The 19027-nt window shown below is 40.2% G+C and overlaps 1 protein-coding gene across 2 annotated transcripts in view; it reads left to right on the top strand.

Moving 5' to 3' along the window:
- Window positions 1-19027, top strand: part of TTC39C (tetratricopeptide repeat domain 39C) — a 127932-nt gene that overhangs the window by 61346 nt on the left and 47559 nt on the right. For both annotated transcript variants that reach the window (XM_055235986.2, XM_055235976.2), the window contains exons 4-6: window positions 628-742; window positions 12033-12387; window positions 14360-14528. In XM_055235986.2, coding sequence (XP_055091961.1) covers window positions 628-742; window positions 12033-12387; window positions 14360-14528 — 639 coding nt within the window. The remainder of the gene's footprint in view (window positions 1-627; window positions 743-12032; window positions 12388-14359; window positions 14529-19027) is intronic.

Here is a 19027-nt window from a genome sequence, read left to right as displayed (position 1 = left end):
TTCTTCATTTTAGAAACATTATGATAAAGACCAACATTTTATAAAAAGTGATTTGACTTTTTGCATATTTGTATTTATATGACTTATATTTCAAGTAGTTTGTGATTTATTCAAAGCTAATTTTTAATTCCAGAATATTTTCTCCTTAATGGAAATGTAATCAGTTTCTGATCCTTACATCTCAGGTGCATGCACGAAAAGAATGCCCCTAATGTTATCCTACCTGAAGGCAGGTGGCCGCAAAGTTGACTTTTCAGGTTATCTACTTTGAGGAATATATTGTACCTTTAATGATTTTTATTTTGGATAAGAAAGACTTTATATTTTTTTTTTAAAAAAAGGTGAAACTCCGAAGTTTTCTGTTGCTTTTCGTATTTCCCATGAATTCAGCTTGTATCACTTAGAATATTTTTGTCTTTGAGTTACAGTGCTCAAACAAACAAAACAAAGTTAGACTAATGGGAATTTGGAGCTGCTAGGCTCATAGGATAAACTTGGTCTTGGCTTTGAGTGCCAGGTTTCATAATTCCTATGTGAAATTATTTTGTACAATAACCTAATACTGTTTGGGGGAACTATCGTTGTTATGTGTGATTTATCAGTGTGGACTTTCTTTCTGCCAAACAGGTTGATGTCCGAAAATCCGCCCCCTCTATGGTTGATCGGCTTCAGAGGCAGATAATCATAGCTGACTGCCAGGTTTACCTGGCTGTGCTTTCATTTGTAAAACAAGAATTGTCAGGTATGCTGAAGCATTATTTTTAATGGTTTTCAGTATTCAGTGCACACAATTAGTAATGTGCTTTTTTAAGAATGCCTTTTATTTCAGTCTTTGAAAACATGTGGCGCCTCTTTGGGGCATGATACTGATTTATTACTGGGGAAATTGAAACCACAAGTGTTTAATGTGTGTTTAGTGGAGCAGTTTTTGTGCCAGAGTCTGTTTCATCCTCTTGTCTCAAGAGAATTCTGTCATACTTACAGAAATTGCTAGTGCCTTTTATATGTATGTTGCTGTATAATACTTTTTCTTTGTGGGAATCAGGTTGTGATAATAACCTTTAAAGTGAAATGTAACTGGCTTAAATTTAAGGTTTTCAGGAAGTTGTTATTAAGGCCTGAGTGCCTTCAATGGTTTCACTTATATTAGGAGATCGTTAAAGATCATTAAAGATTTGCTAATATACTGGAATGACCTGCATTTTAACAAACTTTAGTGAGGGATATAAACTAATTTCTTAATTAGTCTGTCCAAGACAAATGTTTTCTAGGCTTAGCTTGAATTTCTTGAGTGAAATAGACTCAAGTGAGCCTCTAAAGCTTGTCCTATGACTGAGTCTAAAATTGACCTAATTCTTTTAATTATGTGGTTATGGGTGTCTCTGATATTGACAGCAGAAACTTGCCATTTTGGTAGATAGAATTTGCTTGAAAAAACTGAAAATTCTGAAAGGAAATCAATTAAAATTCACTGTCAGAAAGATATTTTCTCCTAAACCTTAAATGAAGAAGGATATATTTCTTTTAAATTATAACATACTGTTTTCTTTCTAGCCTATCAGAAGCCAGTTTTTCCCCCTTTTTCATGTTTCTCTTGCTCTTTCTATCTTTGTCTCTGTCTCATACGAAGGATGCTTTGCTTCTGTTTGGCTGAAGTCAAAAGTGGAATTTAACTTCTATTTTGACCTCTGAAATTTGGACTTGTAAGAATTGATCTTTCTTTTAAAATATGTTCTGTGATGTACATTCACTGTTTGCTTTGGTTCAATAATTCTTTTTCTCCTTAACCCTCTTCTCAGGACTCTTCTTACAATACCTTACTTATATGGTCAAGAACTCATGGGTCATGTGAATTTTCTATAATGCAGTAATGTCAAATCCCCCATTTGGAGCGCACTGCTGACTCAGATATAAAACAGTACCAGAGCTTATCGGGACTTTGTTGGTCAAGACAAGAGCTCTGTGATTTTGTACTTCCTTTTCCTGACACTCAGGGACTCTCGTAAGGAGCTAATTTTAACCATTAAGAAAATATCTGGCCAGGTGCCTTGTCTTACACCTGTAATCCCAGCACATTAGGAGGCTGAGGCAGGCGGATCACTTGAGGTCAGGAGTTCGAGACCAGCCTGGCCAACATGGTGAAACCCCGTCTCTACTAAAAACACAAAAATCAGATGGGTGTGGTGGCGGGTGCCTGTAATCCCAGCTACTTGGGAGGCTGAGGCAGGAGAATCGCTTAAACATGGGAGATGGGGGTTGCAGTGAGCTGAGATCACTCCACTGCACTCCAGGCTGGGTGACAGAGCGAGACTTAAAAAAGAAAAGAAAAGAAAATACCTGTTGAGAGAGGAGGATAAAGCAAATGTAATAAAAGTTAAACTGTGAGAGTATATCAGAACTTTTTTGTTTTTTGTTTTTTGAAATGGAGTCTCGCACTGTTTCCTAGGCTGGAGTGCAGTGGTGCGATCTTGGTTCACTGCAATCTCTGCCTCCCAGGTTCAAGCAATTCTCCTGCCTTAGCCTCTGGAGTAGCTGGGACTACAGTTGCCCACCACCATGCCCGGCTAACTTTTTGTATTTCTAGTAGAGATGGGCTTTCACTATGTTGGTCAGCCTGGTCTTGAACTCCGACCTCGTGATCTGCCTGCCTCTGCCTCCCAAAGTTCTGGGATTACAGGGGTGAGCTGCCGCGCCCAGCCAGAACTTTCTAAATGAGTATGTCTGTCTTTCATTTGTTCAATCATTGATACATTCAACAAATATTATAGAGCGCATGCTGTGTGCTAAGCACTTAGTTAGATAAGCAAACACAGGCCTAGTCCCTGCCCTCGTGAAGCTGAGAATTATCAGATAATAGTATTTATATTTAAGATTATTCTGATTGTAAAATTACTAAATATTAGTATGGAATATTTTGGAAAGATAGAAAGCAAGTCATCATCTCCAGTTTCACCATTTAGAGAAAATCTCTTTTTATTAATAATCTGCTTTGTATTTCTCTATTTTTTTGCAAAATTGAATCTATAGTATTTTGTATCTTGTTTTTTTCTTTTCAATTATACTTTGGATATTTTCCCTATGACTTACTTTCAGAACATAATTTTAAATAATAGTGTGTTAGTTGATCATATGGATATGCCCTAATGTATTTAATCAATTCCTCATGAACGTTTAGATTGGTGTGCATTTTTGGGGGGTATTGGTGAGGTTGAATATGCTTTTGTATTTTATCCATAAACTATATTTCTTTCACAAATTATCTTCACAGCCTTTGCCTATTCTTCTAATAGTTTGATATTATTGTTACTTAATCCTGTTCATCATATTATTTGACAGCATTCCTGGTTCTTCCTGAAGTCCTATGATTTGTTGAATGTGATATTGACATTGAAGTGAAATTCTCATAGGCATGAAAGCCTCAGCTTGTCATAAACTTATGTAGTGGTTATTTGCTTTGTGAATAGCTCACTATTTGTTTCAAACAGACACAACCAACAATGTGCTCTATTTGCCTTTCAGACACCCAGCGGGTTATTAAGCTACAAATAATTTGTTTACTTCATTGTTGGGATCCATATTTCTTAGAAAACATTTTACATGGATAATTTTCTTGGGGGGGCGGAGCAAAGCTCCTTGTTGGAGATGTTTGTTATGGGTGGCTCTCCCCACCCTTGGAGCAGGGCAGCACTGAGGGGCCAGGGGCACACACACAGGCCAGAGCTCTGGTAGGGATGAGCCAATGCGAACTTTTTAATGGTTCATGCTTTTTTTTTTTAAAGACAGTTTCTCGTTCTGTCACGCAGGCTGGAGTGCAGTGGCACAATCTCGGCTCACAGCACAATCTCTGCCTCTCAGGTTCAAGCGATTCTTGTACCTCAGCCTCCCGAGTAGCTAGGATTACAGGTGCATGCCACCACTCCTGGCTAATTTTTGGTAATTTTAGTAGAGACGGGGTTTCACCATGTTGGCCAGGCTGGTCTCGAACTCCTGCCCTTAAGTGATCCACCCGCCTTGGTCTCCCAAAGTGCTGGGATTGCAGGCGTGAGCCACCATGCCCAGTCAATGCTGCTTACTTTTAAAAAAGCTTGTGTTTATCTCATTTAAACTTCCTTATAATGAATTACTCCATCATCTCTTTAATTTCCCATACTACTTTATATCTTTTTAACTATGTTATCCAAGTGTCTTTTATTGCAGCAAGAATATATTACTTTTGTGATAAATTATTTTTAAAACATATTTTATAGCACTTGCCACCTTGTTTTATTGTAAGTTTCCTTTATTTCCTTTTGGATTTGAAGAGAGGGCCCATGTCTTTCTCACCTTTGTATTCTTGGCAACATATATACTCTAGTTTTCCTCAGATAGATTGTTTTCCTTACTTGACAGGTGAGACAGTTGCAGTTGAATGCTTTATGCAGCTTGTTGGTGATGACAGAACCAGGGCCTGAGCCATGGTTTTCTCATTTCCTAACTGAAATCCTGATGCTGTCCACGTGCTCCCATCTTAGTTTGGCTACTTGTGCTATCACCTTCCAAGTGGCCCAGAAACCCAGGTTTCTTGGAGTCTTCTCCCTCGGGTGCTCCCTGTGCCCTGGGGAACTAGCTCTGGGCTAGAATAGTAGCCACACTGCCTCTTGCTTCCCTCTGGGCCACACACTCCGTTGCTGCTAGAGCATCTTTCCAGAACCGCTTAAACCCATGCTTTAAACACTTAGCTGGCGTGCCTCACCTGCAAGGGAAGGTCTGAATTCCTTTTGTGCGGGGCATATAAGACCCTGTCTCTTTCCCAGCCACCTGCCCTTCCACTACCTCATCTAGCTGAGCCGAGATTCTCACACTTCCCTGAATACCCCCTGCTGCCTCGAACTTTTATTCACCTTACCCTCTCAGTGTGGAACACCCCTAACCCCTTTATCTTTCTCTTATGCTTAATGAAGTGCAGCCCAGGCCTTCCTCCTTTGTATAGCATTCCCTCCTCATATCAATCCTGCTTCTTTTTTTTTTAAGAGGCAAGGTCTCATTCTGTCACCCAGGCTGGAGATCATAGCTCACTTCAGCCTTGAGGTCCTAGGCTCAAGTGATTCTCTTGCCTCAGCCTCCTGAGTAGCTGGGACTACAGGCATGTACCACCACACCTGGCTAATTTTTAAAAAATTTTTTGTAGAGATTGGGGTCTCACTATGCTGCCCAGGCAGGTCTTGAACTCCTGGGCTCAAGTGATCCTTCCACCTTGTCCTCCCAAAGTGTGGCATTACAGGTGTGAGCCACCATGCCCAGCCAATCTGGCCTTTGTTGTGCTATTACTTATACCCTGTACATCACCATTTACCACATGTATCACATAGCAATACTCATATTTATTTACATGTCTGCCTAAAGTATTAGGCTACGTACTCCTTGAGGGCAGGGACTGTGCAATCTACCTGCTGTTTCACCTCTTCCCCACATATGTTGAGCGTTTCCTATGTGCCCACATGCTGTGAGATGATAGGTGCTGGTAGTCTAGAGATGAATGAGAAACATCTCATGCCCTGGGGGAACTCATGGTTTGTCAGTAGGAACAAATAAGTAAGTAAATAAATTCTAATTCAGGAAGATACTTCAGCCATAGACACATAAGTTAGTCATAGAGGTTGAATAGGAAACAAGTGATTCTGAATCTTTAGGAAGATCAAGGATCCCTTATCCCTGAGGAGGTTTATAAAGCATGAAGGTCCGTTTCCTTCTCTGTGTCTTTAGAACCTGGTAGGATGTTTTTGCCTAGAACATGGTGGGTGGATATTAAAATCCATTCATGCCTAGCGTTCCATTATTGGAACGCTAAGCATGTGGGAGTTATTTATATCCTACTGTTCAAGGTCATCGCCAAGATCTGATTGCAAAAATTCACAAATTTGCAACCTCAGGCATAATTAAAGGGAGGCAATGGAGGAAAGGTAATGCCATTCAGGAAGATATTGGGATTGGAGAAGTGAGCCTATTAGAAGTCTGTTGGTGACACATGAAAAAATGCTCATCATCACTGGCCATCAGAGAAATGCAGATCAAAATCATAATGAGATACCATCTCACATCAGTTAGAATGGTGATCGTTAAAAAGTCAGGAAACAACAGGTGCTGGAGAGGATGTGGAGAAATAGGAACACTTTTACACTGTTGGTGGGACTGCAAACTAGTTCAACTGTTGTGGAAGACAGTGTGGCGATTCCTCAAGGATCTGGAACTAGAAATACCATTTGACCCAGCCATCCCATTACCGGGTGTATACCCAAAGGATTATAAATCATGCTACTGTGAAGACACATGCACATGTATGTTTATTGCGGCACTATTCACAATAGCAAAGACTTGGAACCAACTCAAATGTCCATCAATGATAGACTAGATAAAATGTGGCACATATACACCATGGAATACTATGCAGCCATAAAAAAGGATGAGTTCATGTCCTTTGTAGGGACATGGATGAAGCTGGAAACCATCATTCTCAGCAAACTATTGTAAGGACAGAAAACTAAACACTGCATGTTCTCACTTATAGGTTAGAATTGAACAATGAGAACACTTGGACACAGGGCGGGGAACATCACACACTGGGGCCTGTTGTGGGGTGGGGGGAGTGGGGAGGGATGGCATTAAGAGAAATACCTAATGTAAATGACGAGTTAATGGGTGCAGCACACCAACATGGCACATGTATACATATGTAACAAACCTGCACATTGTGCACATGTACCCTAGAACTTAAAGTATAATTAAAAAAAAAAAAAGTCTGTTGGTGAAGGTTGAAGATAACGAGGCAGTGGGCTGACTAGTGAAAACTAAATCATCTTTTGTCCTTCAAAGTCTTGGGCCAGGAACAGTGGCTCACACCTGTGCATGGTGGCTCCTAGCACTTTGGGAGGCCGAAGTGGGTGGATTGCTTGACTCTAGGAGTTTGAGACCAGCCTGGGCAACATGGCAAAACCCCTCTCTACTAAAAATACAAAAAATCAGCCAGGCTTGGTGGCATGCGCCTATAGGCCCAGCTACTCGGAAGGCTGGGGTGGAAGAATCACCTAAGCTTGGGAGGTCAAGGCTGCAGTAAGGTGAGATAGTGCCACTGCACTGCAGCCTGGGCAATCCAAGTGAGACCTTGTCTCAAAAAAAAGAAAGTCTATTATTTGGGACACAAGAAAGGCAAGCCTGAATTACCATGGGTTAACCAGCCTTCTTCCTGGACAGTTGGACAGACAGGCTTTAGTAGATGCTTGCACCAGATACAGTCCCCCTGAAAAATTACAAAATTTATCCAAGATCAGTTTCATGTAACTCGATATTCCCATTTTGCAAGCAGCTCTTGCCCTTTCCCAGGGAAGACTTCTGTCCCCGTATGGGGCAGGATTTCCTCTCGCCCCCTCCATCTCTCAGCTAGTTGTTGCCTGGTCCTCATAAGGTGGGACAAATTGTCTGTTGCCCAGGCTGGAGTGCAGTGGCACAATCTTGGGTCACTACAACCTCCGCCTCCTGGGTTCATGCTATTCTCCTGCCTCAGCCTCCTGAGTAGCTGGAACTATAGGCACCTGCCGCCATGCCCGGCTAATTTTTTTTGTATTTTTTAGTAGAGACAGGGTTTCACCATGTTGGCCAGGCTGGTTTTGAACTCCTGACCTCAAGTGATCTGCCTGTCTCAGCCTCCCAAAGCGCTGGGATTACAGGCGTGAGCCACTGCGCCCGGCCTTGTCTGTGGTTTTCTGCTGTCTCCACCTCCCTCCACAGATAGAGATAACGACAGCTGAATGATTTATACTTGACCTTTCAGAGCAGCCAGATGAAAGGCTGTGCAGATCATATGGCTCTTCAATAGCGTGTTCTCTGCTTGTTGGGAAGACGTGCACTCAGCTGCTATGTCCTTGCGTGGAGCCGCTGGAGCGGCCCCTGTAGGAGCCACGGTGCCGAGCATGCTGTTCTCTGTGCCGCATCCTCCCCCAGCCTCTGCCTCCTCCCGCTTGGTCTGGCTGTGGCTGGAATTTTTGCTTCACAGAGTGTGGGATGGAGAGTAGGGCAAGTCCCAAGAACCTGTTTCAGTGCCAAGTTGGACGCAGAATGTAGTAAAAGCAAAGCCTCTCTCGACATGGGCATTAAGTTTGTTTTGACATACTTCAGTTTATCATCTTTGACTCAGTCAAAAATGGTGGGTTCTGTTTCCTTGGCTCAAATTAAGGACCTTACAGCTTGTTACCATAGACTTTAACATGTGCTTTCAGACATTGGCACCCATCTTAGGCACAAAATTAAAGACGGATTGAACTCATTATATTCTTATTCTAGAAGAGTGGGGTTTTCACCGTGGAGCTTTCTGTTATGTTTTATTGATTTAGTTCCACGCACTCGGGAGTGGACGGATTCTAAACATTTGTTTCCAGTTCTACCATCCGTTTCTGTAGCTCCTCACCTGAGGTCAGAATTGTTAGCATTCATGTCTGTAATCCTGGTCCCTTCGACGTCACGTTGAGAGATGCCATTTCTCCAGGAGCAGGTGTTCACTCCTCTGTTGGGCTTGCACCCTTTTGTCCCAGTGTGCCCCCTGCTTCACTCTGCCTCCAAGCCACTCGCCCATCTGCTCCTTCCTACTGGCATACCTGCTCCTCTCTCCTGGGGCATTCCCTTTCCCTTAGTGCAAGCTTCACTTCCTTTAATAAAGCTGAGGTAGCCTGGAAAATACAGGATAAAATGGAGTTAAATTTATCCCTCCAAATTTCCAGTTAAGAATGGGTAGGAGTAAAGTGTTCTTCCGAAATCTTGCAATAACTATTTTGCACTCTCTAATTTATATATGTGTTTACTGTATGGAAAACTACTTAATGACAGAAAAAGGAGATAAAAAAGAACAATTCACTCATCATCTCAGCATTATTTGTTTTCACTCTTTCTATATATGACCCAATAAAGCATTTAAATATATATGTTAAGTTGCATGCTTATTTTTTCCTTTGTGTTTATTTTCTTTTCTAATTTTATTGTGGGCATTAGGCGGGATTGGACTATGTTTTATAGTTCTTTGGTGTTCCTCAGATGGCAAGCACAGTGCCAGGCACATAATAGAAACAATAGCCAATCGATATTTTTAGGGTTTTACAGATTTGTTTAAAATCTGCAGCCAGTGATTATTTGTTTTCAGTTAGATTCCAGTTGCCTCTGTGCTCTCAAGAATATATATTCTAGTTTCTGTTTTTTTCTGCTTTTCTGTTAAATCTTTGGCTTTTTGGATTGTAACTGAGCATCATCTTTCTTGTTTGTGGGTATGCTGGATCAATCCAGACACTTAAAAATCCACTTTGTTAGTATAAAAGAAGCTTCAGGGTTTTCTCCAGGCTTTCTTTTCCCACAGTGCTTCCATTTAGGAGGGGAAAAAGTCATTGAGCCTCTTAAAGGAAAGATCTCTGTCTTATTTCACTTCAATTCACCCAGAACAGTGCTTGAAATGTGGTGTTTGTACAGTAAATATTCTTGTTAAGTAGAATGAATGAAAAGAAATTGTTTCAAATGTATTACTTTTATTATTTTAAAGTTACTAAAAAAACTTTGTGGATTAATTTGTTTTACTTGTTCATTCTACCCTATAGCATTCTTTTTAGTGGACGTAGACTATAGGACATTAATCACCCAGAAGTTGTAGGATAGTTGTTTTTAAATGTGATCCCATGGGTGATATGTTCATCATTTGTCAGAAAATTGATGCATTTAAGTAAAATAATAGCTTGATACCATGGACTGGGGGTCCCCAGGATCACCCCCAGGTTTGATGACATCCATGCAAGACTCATCTTACAGTCGTATTTTCAGCTGTGACTTCTTACAGCTAAATTATGTTGCATTCTTATTTTTTCATTTGTATTGGTTTTCTTTCCTAATTTTATTGTAGATATTTGGAGGGCTTAGATTATGTTTTGTAGTTCGTTTGTGTTCCTTAGATACAAAGGAAAATCAGCAAAGGGAAAAAGCACATTTGGTGGCAGAGTCCAGGGGAGACCAGGCACAAGCTTCCAAGGCTTTGCTCGCCGGGGAGTCACACAAGATGTGCTAATTTGCCCCAGCAACGAGTTAGGACAACACAAATGAAATGTCACCAACCAGGGAATCTCATTAGAGACTTAGTGCCAGAGTTTTTATTGGGGGCCGATCATGTAGGCACCCCTGCCTTACACATAGACAAATTCCAGACTCCCAGAAGAAAAATCAGTGTTCAATGTACATCATATTATTTGTGCGGACAGTTTAGGTGCACACAGTGAGCCACTCTTATCAGTCCTGGAAATGGTAAGAACTTGCCCAGAATCCAAGCTCCCATTCCAGCCAAGGGCCAACCTTGTTAGCAGTTCTGTTGAAGGACAGCAGTCAGGCCTGCTGCATCAACTCTTTTCTACACATCTATTCTTAGATCACACTGTCAATTCCAATATTGGGTTTTTGTAAATCAGATTTTATTTCATATATTTTCTGAAATTTAAAAATGCCTTTCTGAAAACCTCTTTTCCTACTGTCTAAAGGGCCTGGAAGTCTGACGGTTCATGTTGTCCATTTGTGCATGAGGGTCAGAGTTGGTATCATACTAATAACTTTGCCAAGTGGATAAGCTCTCTCATAGTTATGAGAGAACTTTATTTTACAGAAAATTCCCTACAGAAAATCCTTTCCTCAAAAATGCGATGATGATGCACTCAGATAGTCCCATGTAAGTTGTCCTCCCCCTGCCCTTCCTACTCATCTGAAGGTAAAAATATTCCTAGGAGGAGTGGCCAACAGCAGGGTCCTGACAGGGGCCAGTGGTGGAGGGAGGTGGTAAATCCCATGTCTTACCTCTTATACTTCAAGTTGTCTTTGTGGTATGTGTTCTTAAGAGGGCTCTGTTAAGAAAAATTGGCCCAACAGAAAATAGTGGAAGTGGCTTTAAAGATAAGAGATTTGCACCTTCTGCTGTGCAGTAACTTTTTTATTGCTATTTCACTGTGGTTGGGGCAGTGGATAAACCCCAATTTCATAAACCAAATAAAGCCATTCTGATAAGGTGTGCTTAAGCCACACAGTAGGCCTCAGATATGCATGAATTGGGAGGTCTTTACATTTTGCATTTAACATGAATGACTTTTTTGATAATAAACTGGCTATTTGTTTACCCAGTAAATATTAATCTTTTTTGCCTGTTTGTTTTATTATTTTATTTTTATTTTTGGCAAGATGCAATGCTTGGTGCTTGGGTGTACATTTTTTTCTTTCTTTTTTTTTTTTTTTTTGAGACAGGATCTCACTCTGTTACCCAGGCTGGCATGCCGTGGCACAGTTGTGGCTCACTGCAGCCTTAACCTCTCGGGCTCAGGGAATCCTCCCACCTCAGCCTCCCAGGTAGCTGGGACTATAGGTGTGTATTACCATGCCTGGCTAAATTTTGTATGTTTTATAGAGATGAGGTTTCTCCATGTTGCTCGGCCTGGTCTCAAACTCCTGGACTTAAGTAATCTGCCCACCTCGGCCTCCCAAAATGCTGAGATTACAGACATGAGCCACCGCGCCCAACTTTGGCTAGAAATTTAATGGTCACCTAGACCTAGACCAAGAACTTGCTTTTGAGGAGGAATGTAACACAGGGTAGACAAATGCAAGGATTATAAAAAAGTTTATCAGGAAAGCAGTATAGTAATTCAGAAATGCAACGGAGGGTTTCACAGAACACGTGAAAAGACGTTGGATTCAGGTGATTCATTCATTCATTCAATGCATATTACATACCATTATGTAGGTACTGCGTGAAGGGCTTCATAGAACAATGAGCAGAAACACACATGCTTACCAATCATCATCCAGTGTAGGGAAGGGAGACTGATGAGAAATAAGACAGCACTATAAGAATACTGGGTACAACAATACATAATGATTTTTATGTTTTTTACATTTTTGGCTTGATTTTCAGGTTACTGTTCAGTATCCTTTACTATAGAAATAGAAAAATTATTTTGAATGTTTTTGAATCTTTCCTTCCCTTCTCTTTTTAGCTTATATCAAAGGTGGGTGGATCCTTAGGAAAGCCTGGAAGATTTACAATAAATGCTATCTGGACATCAATGCGCTTCAGGAGCTGTATCAGAAGAAGCTAACTGAAGAGTCCTTGACTTCTGATGCTGCAAATGATAATCACATTGTGGCTGAAGGGGTGTCTGAGGAGTCTCTGAACAGACTGAAAGGTGCTGTTAGCTTTGGATATGGCCTTTTTCACCTTTGCATATCCATGGTGCCCCCAAACCTGCTCAAAATCATCAACCTGCTGGGTTTTCCTGGAGACCGCCTACAGGGGCTTTCTTCACTGATGTATGCAAGCGAAAGTAAGGACATGAAGGCCCCTTTAGCTACGTGAGTAGCTGTATTGCAATGCTTTGGTAGATAATATAGTGTTGAAAGTAAGTAAACGACAATCAAAGACTTTAAAGGAAACTTCAGGTAAAATGTATGGTTGGTTGACAGGATACTGTGTCTTATGTCTTTCAGTGCAACACCAAGGACTGTGTTCTGTGGTCGTGGTGGTGGTTCTAAGCTGACTTTAGTTAGAGAACAAGGTGTTGTTCACTAGTCTCACAAGTCATGTATTTTGAAACCTCAAACGATTTTATAAGCAGTTTTTGTGACTTTGACCATAGTCTCTGAGATTCACGATTCTGATTTTTGGACTTAGGAGGTGCAAATTTGATAAGCTTTTTCTGTGGTTCTGAAATTTTTATTCTTATAAAGAATCCTCACATTGGGTAATTTTCCTTGAAGATTCAAGGTGGTTTCCTATATGTGACATGGATATTTTGTGCTCTTCCACTAAACTGAGTCATGTTATGTTCATTGGTTTAAACTTAAATAATAATTATTTAAGCAGGAGAGCATGAGGAAGCTGATATAACTATCTAGAACAAGAATTCACCAATTTCTACATGAGTTAAAAGTGATGTGTTTTTTGTTTGTTTGTTTTAGTCTGGCAAATATCTACCATTTGTAACTTGAGTAATTTAACAAGATTCCAGATGTTCTTTGTCTAACTTTACAGCACTTGTCAAAATTTTCCCCAAAAATGTTGATATCACAGAGGACCTTACCTCTATTTCTACCTGTATCAGTATTGAGAAATTTGGATGTTAACTCTTAATCAACTGATAGCTATTTAAAATATCATTAATTTTTCATTTAAAAAAATTATGCCTCCCTAAACTCATTCAAGTACACAGTTGTCCTTTATTAATGTGAATTAACAGGTTTGTTAACTTGTGATCATTTGTCTGTTTATATCTTAATATTTTATGCTTATCTCTGATAAAGAAATGAATAGAAATAATGTAATTAGTATGAGCTCCGTAAGAGAACCAAATTTATAAGTACACCAGAAGTATGCATTTACATAAAAATATTTGACATGTTGGTTAAACATTTTTGTCTGTTTTTGTTTTGTTTTGTTTTGTTTTGTTTTTGAGACAGAGTCTTGCTCTGTAGCCCAGGCTGGAGTGCAGTGGCGCGATCTCGTCTCACTGCAACCTCTGCCTCCCGGGTCCTGGTTCAAGCAATTCTCCTGCCTCAGTCTCCCGAGTAGCTGGGATTACAAATCCCAATGACTGTTTTGTTTACCTAGTTTAACATGGCCATTTTTTTTTTTAAGTAATGAGTTTGGAGCAAGGGAGTCTGAAGTAATTTATTTATTTGCTTGTTTTTTAAATTGAGCATCTTCAAAGGCCAGAGAAAGAGCCCTTTGTCTTATCCTCTCACTTATTTTAACCCAACTTAGTATAATTTCTGTCTGTGGTTTCCATATTTAACTTTATTCTTTGTTTTGAAATTTTCTTTTTCCTTTTGACCTATTTATTTGTACATGATATTTAAAGTTAGATTCTAGTTTTATACCCTAAGTTTTGTGAACACAAGAGAAAACATTTTCCTTTTGCCAAAAATAAATAAATAAAGCTTTTATTACAAGGGAACAGTAAACTCATGGTGACCAGTTACCATTTCTAATTGGTGCATTGATGAGTAAAGTGTAGAATTCAGAGATTTATGTCAGCCATCTCTTCAGCGATCCATCTAGAAGGCTCGGAAAAGCTAAATGCTCCTGTTACTTTATTCTCCTCTCCCCTGAGGGAAGGGTGTCTTCTGATTTATATATTGTGCTAAAGTTGTAGTTTTCCAAATATTAACATTAAAATGGGGAAAGTCTCTGATTTTACTTCTTCAGAGACTGCATAGTAAGCTTTTTGGAAAGAGTAGCATTGGAAGAACACATACTGGAGTTTTGAAAAATGAAAACGTTATAAGAAAAGTTATGTGCTCAATGTTTCTCTCCCTCTTCCTCTAGATTAGCTCTGCTCTGGTATCATACTGTAGTCCGCCCGTTTTTTGCCTTGGATGGCAGTGATAACAAGGCAGGCCTGGATGAAGCTAAGGAAATTCTCCTTAAAAAAGAAGCTGCTTATCCAAATTCTTCCCTCTTTATGTTTTTCAAGGGACGGATACAACGACTAGAGGTACTGTACCTTCCTCATCTTTTTAAAATAAAGCTTCCAATGATCAAATCTCTGATTCTCACTTGACACTGGTATTAAAATGAGCCAGAATGTCACAGGGCCCGGGAGCATTTTGTTCTTTTGCCTTTCCTTGCATCATTGCTAGGGAAGACTCTTCCAGGAACCCAGGATGTTAGTCAGTTACCTTCTGTTCAGAAGATGTGGGCAAAGTAGGGGTAAGATTCCTCATTGCTAATGACACGAGATTGGTGCACTTCCAGCCTAAGGCATGTGAGCATTATTTAGTTGCTGAGTTGAAAAATACAAAATACATTTTTTTTCCCTCTCTGAGTTACTAATAATCTCTTTCTAAACTTTGATCTTGGCTAACAATTGACTTACACAAAAGTTACTGCCTTAAATATCAGGGCAACATGAGCTTTGAAATATTAGGAGCTTTTATCATATTTTTATGTGCTTAATTTGGCTCAGTACTGTGTCAAGAGCTTTACACACGCTCTCCCATTTCATCCTCAGAACAACCCTGTGACATAGGTATAAAATTGTCATCTGCATGTTATAGAAAAAATAAACAAGGATCTAAGATGGCTTCAGGCAACTTTCTGTGCTTGCCCAGTGAGTGAGCCTGGGTTGTCTCACTCCAGAACCAGAAATGCGCTGGCCTTTGGAGTCTACTTCTCCTTTGCATATTTTTTTATCTGCTTGTTTGAGGTTACGCAGATTTGTAGAAAAATGAAAATAAAAGAAATTAATCATACCTATGAAATAAGATAGCTGTTATAATAGCTGCTCTGTCTACATTGTTACCAATAGTTATCAGGGAATCAGTTTGAGATTTTAACAACATCTGTCCTCCAGTTAACCAGGCACTCTGAGAAATCAGCCCCCATGAGTCCTTTTGAAGATTTTTGCCTAGAAATACTTTCATGGGCACAGGAATGATTTGTTCTTTTTGGGGTGGGGATGCAGGCAATGGAGTGTATATTACTTTCCCAGTCATTTTTCTCCTTCATAAAGTGACTCCTTAAATCTGAAGACCATGCAGAGCAGTTTTCTAAGCGCTTTGTATATGGAAGATGTGTTTTGGAGATTATCTTATCAGTTGAAAATTGAGATACAAGCTGGGCATGGTGGCTCATGCCTGCAATCCCATCACTTTGGGAGGCCAACGCAGGTGTATCACCTGAGGTCAGGAGTTCGAGACCAGCCTGGCCAACATGGTGAAACCCTGTCTCCACTAAAAATACAATAAACTAGCTGGGCATGGTGGTACATGCCTGTAATCACAGCTACTTGGGAGGCTGAGACACGAGAATCGCTTGAACCTGGGAGGCAGAGGTTGTAGTGAGCCGAGATTGCGCCACTGCACACCAGCCTGGGTGACAGAGCGAGACTCCATCTCAAAAATAAATATATAAAATAAAATAAAATAAAATAAAATTGAAATATAGTTCAGAAAGCCCACCAAGATCTGAATTATTTAAACCTGTGTCCAAATTGTTTTTGTTCTCATTATCTTGAAATTGTTTTTCTTTGCATACAGGCTCGTGAGCCCTTTTTCTCTCACTGTTTTTTTTTCTTTTCCTTTTTGAGACAGGGTCTCACCTGTTGCCCAGGCTGGCGTGCAGTGACACAGTCATAGCTCACTGCAGCCTCAGCCTCAACCTTCCAGGCTCAAGCGATCCTCCAACCTCAGCCTCCAAAGTAGCTGGGACTACAGGTGTGTGGTACCATGCCTGGCTAATTTTTGAATTTTTATTTTTAGAGATGGGGTCTCCCTGTGTTGGCCAGTCTGGTCTCAAACTCCTGGGCTCAAGAGATCCTCTAGCCTCGGCCTCCCAAAGTGCTGAGATTACAGGTGTGAGCCACTGTGCCTGGCCTCGGGATGAGTGCTTTCTTAGATTTAGATTTCTTAAAGGGCAGACATAAGTTCTGAGTAGCTTTGAACACGATGCTACAGGGTTTAGTGTTTAACAGAGATTTGCTGGGTTTAGTGTTTAACAGATACTTATTACAAGGGGACAGTAAATTCATGGTGACCGGTTACTGTTTCTAATTGGTGCATTGATGAGTAAAGTGTAGAATTCCAAAAGGCCCAGAGGATGAAAAGATTTTAAGGCTAACTTGAAATATGGTTGTTATTATCCCCAAGGTGTCCAGACAGCAGTGTTTCATTGATCTTCCCAGGTATGTGTAGGAAGGTATCAGAAATGATGGTGTCATCCTTCATTTGCAGATGAGGAACTCTGCCCAGGGAGGCTGTGATATAGCCCTTGCCAAAGGCTTTCTGTAAGGCCTCAAAGGCCCTGACTCAGTTTATGAAACAAACATGACTCCTTCCAATGAATTTGCTTACAAAGAACTTTTTTTTCTTTTTCAGTGAGCATTCAGGTTAGAAATAGGGCCCCTTGAGCTCTTTTTATCAACACGTACTCACAGAACATGGTCTAGGGGCTTTAATTTAGGGCAGGCGCATTATATGACACCATCTTTGTTTCTTCAGTGACTCAGAATCTGTGAAATTATTTGAACAGCTGCTTTTGTGTAAGCTTGCTAACATGCAGGGTGACTAGCTCAATCTGCCCGTCAGTGTTCATTCTTCTGTACTCATTATTTTCAAATCCTGTTCAGTGCCCACTTTTTCTTTTAGTTTTGTTAACTTTTTACGTACTTTGCCCTTCATTGTTTGGGACTCTGTAGAGTAAATATAGGAGGATTTCTTCCACAGATCTGCTCCCGTCATGCCACTTGCATAAACCTCGTTGTGGTGACTTCGCTGTTTTCTGTTATGGCCTCAGTTGATGTTGCAGTGAGTGCTGCACCATGGTGGTGAGGTCCGTTTGCACCCCAGCTGGTGAGCACAGGATCCTCTTTGCCAAACTGCAGAAAGAATTCCCTTGTCTCGCTGCCTCCGCTTCTCCCCGCTGCTTGTCTATAGTACTGTGCCTCGAACTTTCTCTGCCCACTTATGTTGTCCTTACAGCTGATCCTATTTTCCTTGACTCCTCCCATGTGACTTACTACATTGCTGGGGGGAATGAATGTGTGAATACAGTACCTAGCATGTGGCAAACGCTGTCTAAGTAATGGTGTGATGGTGGTTATTATTCCTACTGAGTGCTTAACCGTGGGAAGTCAGGTATCAGATTTTCGTGTTTTGTTTTTTCTTTTGGGGAAAAAGAACTTGTTTGGTGTTGAGAGCTGTCAATAAAGCAAGGCCTGTGATTGGCAAAATTGGTTATGAGTGTAGCTATAGGAGATGTATGTACTATACAGCTGTTTACTTGTCCCTGAATTTCCACAATGCAAACAATGTTTAGGAGGCTGACCAATGGGTTATATAGGAATCTCAATTTTCAAATGTGAATTGGTAGTTATAATTTTGAATTTCTGTATTTTTCATTAATGTTCACTTAATTTTCATTCAGTTAAACCTATGGTAGTGTTATGTCCGTTAAGATACAAGCAATTAATGAGTATTTTTCTTGATTATTTTTATAATATTAGGGACAAGTCTGTATTTTCATAAACTGTTTTCAGTTCTCTCTGCTCTTCTTTAAGCAATACAGATTTACACAACTTTTTTCTCTTTCAGGTTTAACAATCTACTTTGTGACATGTAAAGATCTGGTTTTCTGTAAATACATGCTTTCATACACATACCTTATATGGTGTGACTATTTAGTAATGTAACTAATTTTTAATATTATTTACCTCTAAGTGTTCAGATATTCAAATAAATGAAAGTAGTTTTCTATAAAGTTAATGAACATATTCTAACAAAGTTCCTATGCAAGCATTTTGAGAACTGTTTTTTTTTTTTTTTTTTTGAGACGGAGTCTGGCCCTGTCGCCCGGGCTGGAATACAGTGGTGCAATCTTGGCTCACTGCAACCTCTGCCTCCCGGGTTCAAGTGATTCTCCTGTCTCAGCCTCTCGAGTAGCTGGGATTACAGATGTGCACCACCATGCCTGGCTAATTTTTGTATTATTAGTAGAGATGGGGTTTCACCATGTTGGCTAGGCTGGTCTTGAACTCCTGACCTTTATTTTGAAACTGTCTCCTGAGCTTGAGCCCATACGTTGTGAATATCCTGCATGCTGACATTTTAAAACCTTAGGTTTGGTTTTTGGAGATCGAAATCTGGGCCTAGCATAGGACTGGCCCTCAATGTATGTTTGCTGAATGAATAGATGAGGCTACTGGTAGAAAGATCTATTGCTCTATGTCATTTCTTTTTTAAGAAATGGCGTTGGTTATCAAGGACTATTTACTTTTCTTGTGGCACCTAAATGTGTTTCTGAAGTCAGTTCCAAAGAAGAAGTTGCAAAAATGTCTTGATAATTGAAATAAGATGATCTCCTAAGGAGGGGACCAAATCAGCTATTTAAATTCCAGTGTGCTGGCTAAACAATCAGTTTCATTTCTTGAGAGTCACATTTTTATTTCAAAATGGGGTTATAAAGAACCGAATTAAATTTAATTGAAGTAAAAAAGTA

Source organism: Symphalangus syndactylus, chromosome 1 (genome assembly GCF_028878055.3).
Source record: "Symphalangus syndactylus isolate Jambi chromosome 1, NHGRI_mSymSyn1-v2.1_pri, whole genome shotgun sequence".
NCBI classification, from domain to species: domain Eukaryota; kingdom Metazoa; phylum Chordata; class Mammalia; order Primates; family Hylobatidae; genus Symphalangus; species Symphalangus syndactylus.
The sequence above is the reverse complement of the archived record's forward strand: the minus strand, read 5'-3'. Positions and strand labels throughout refer to the sequence as shown.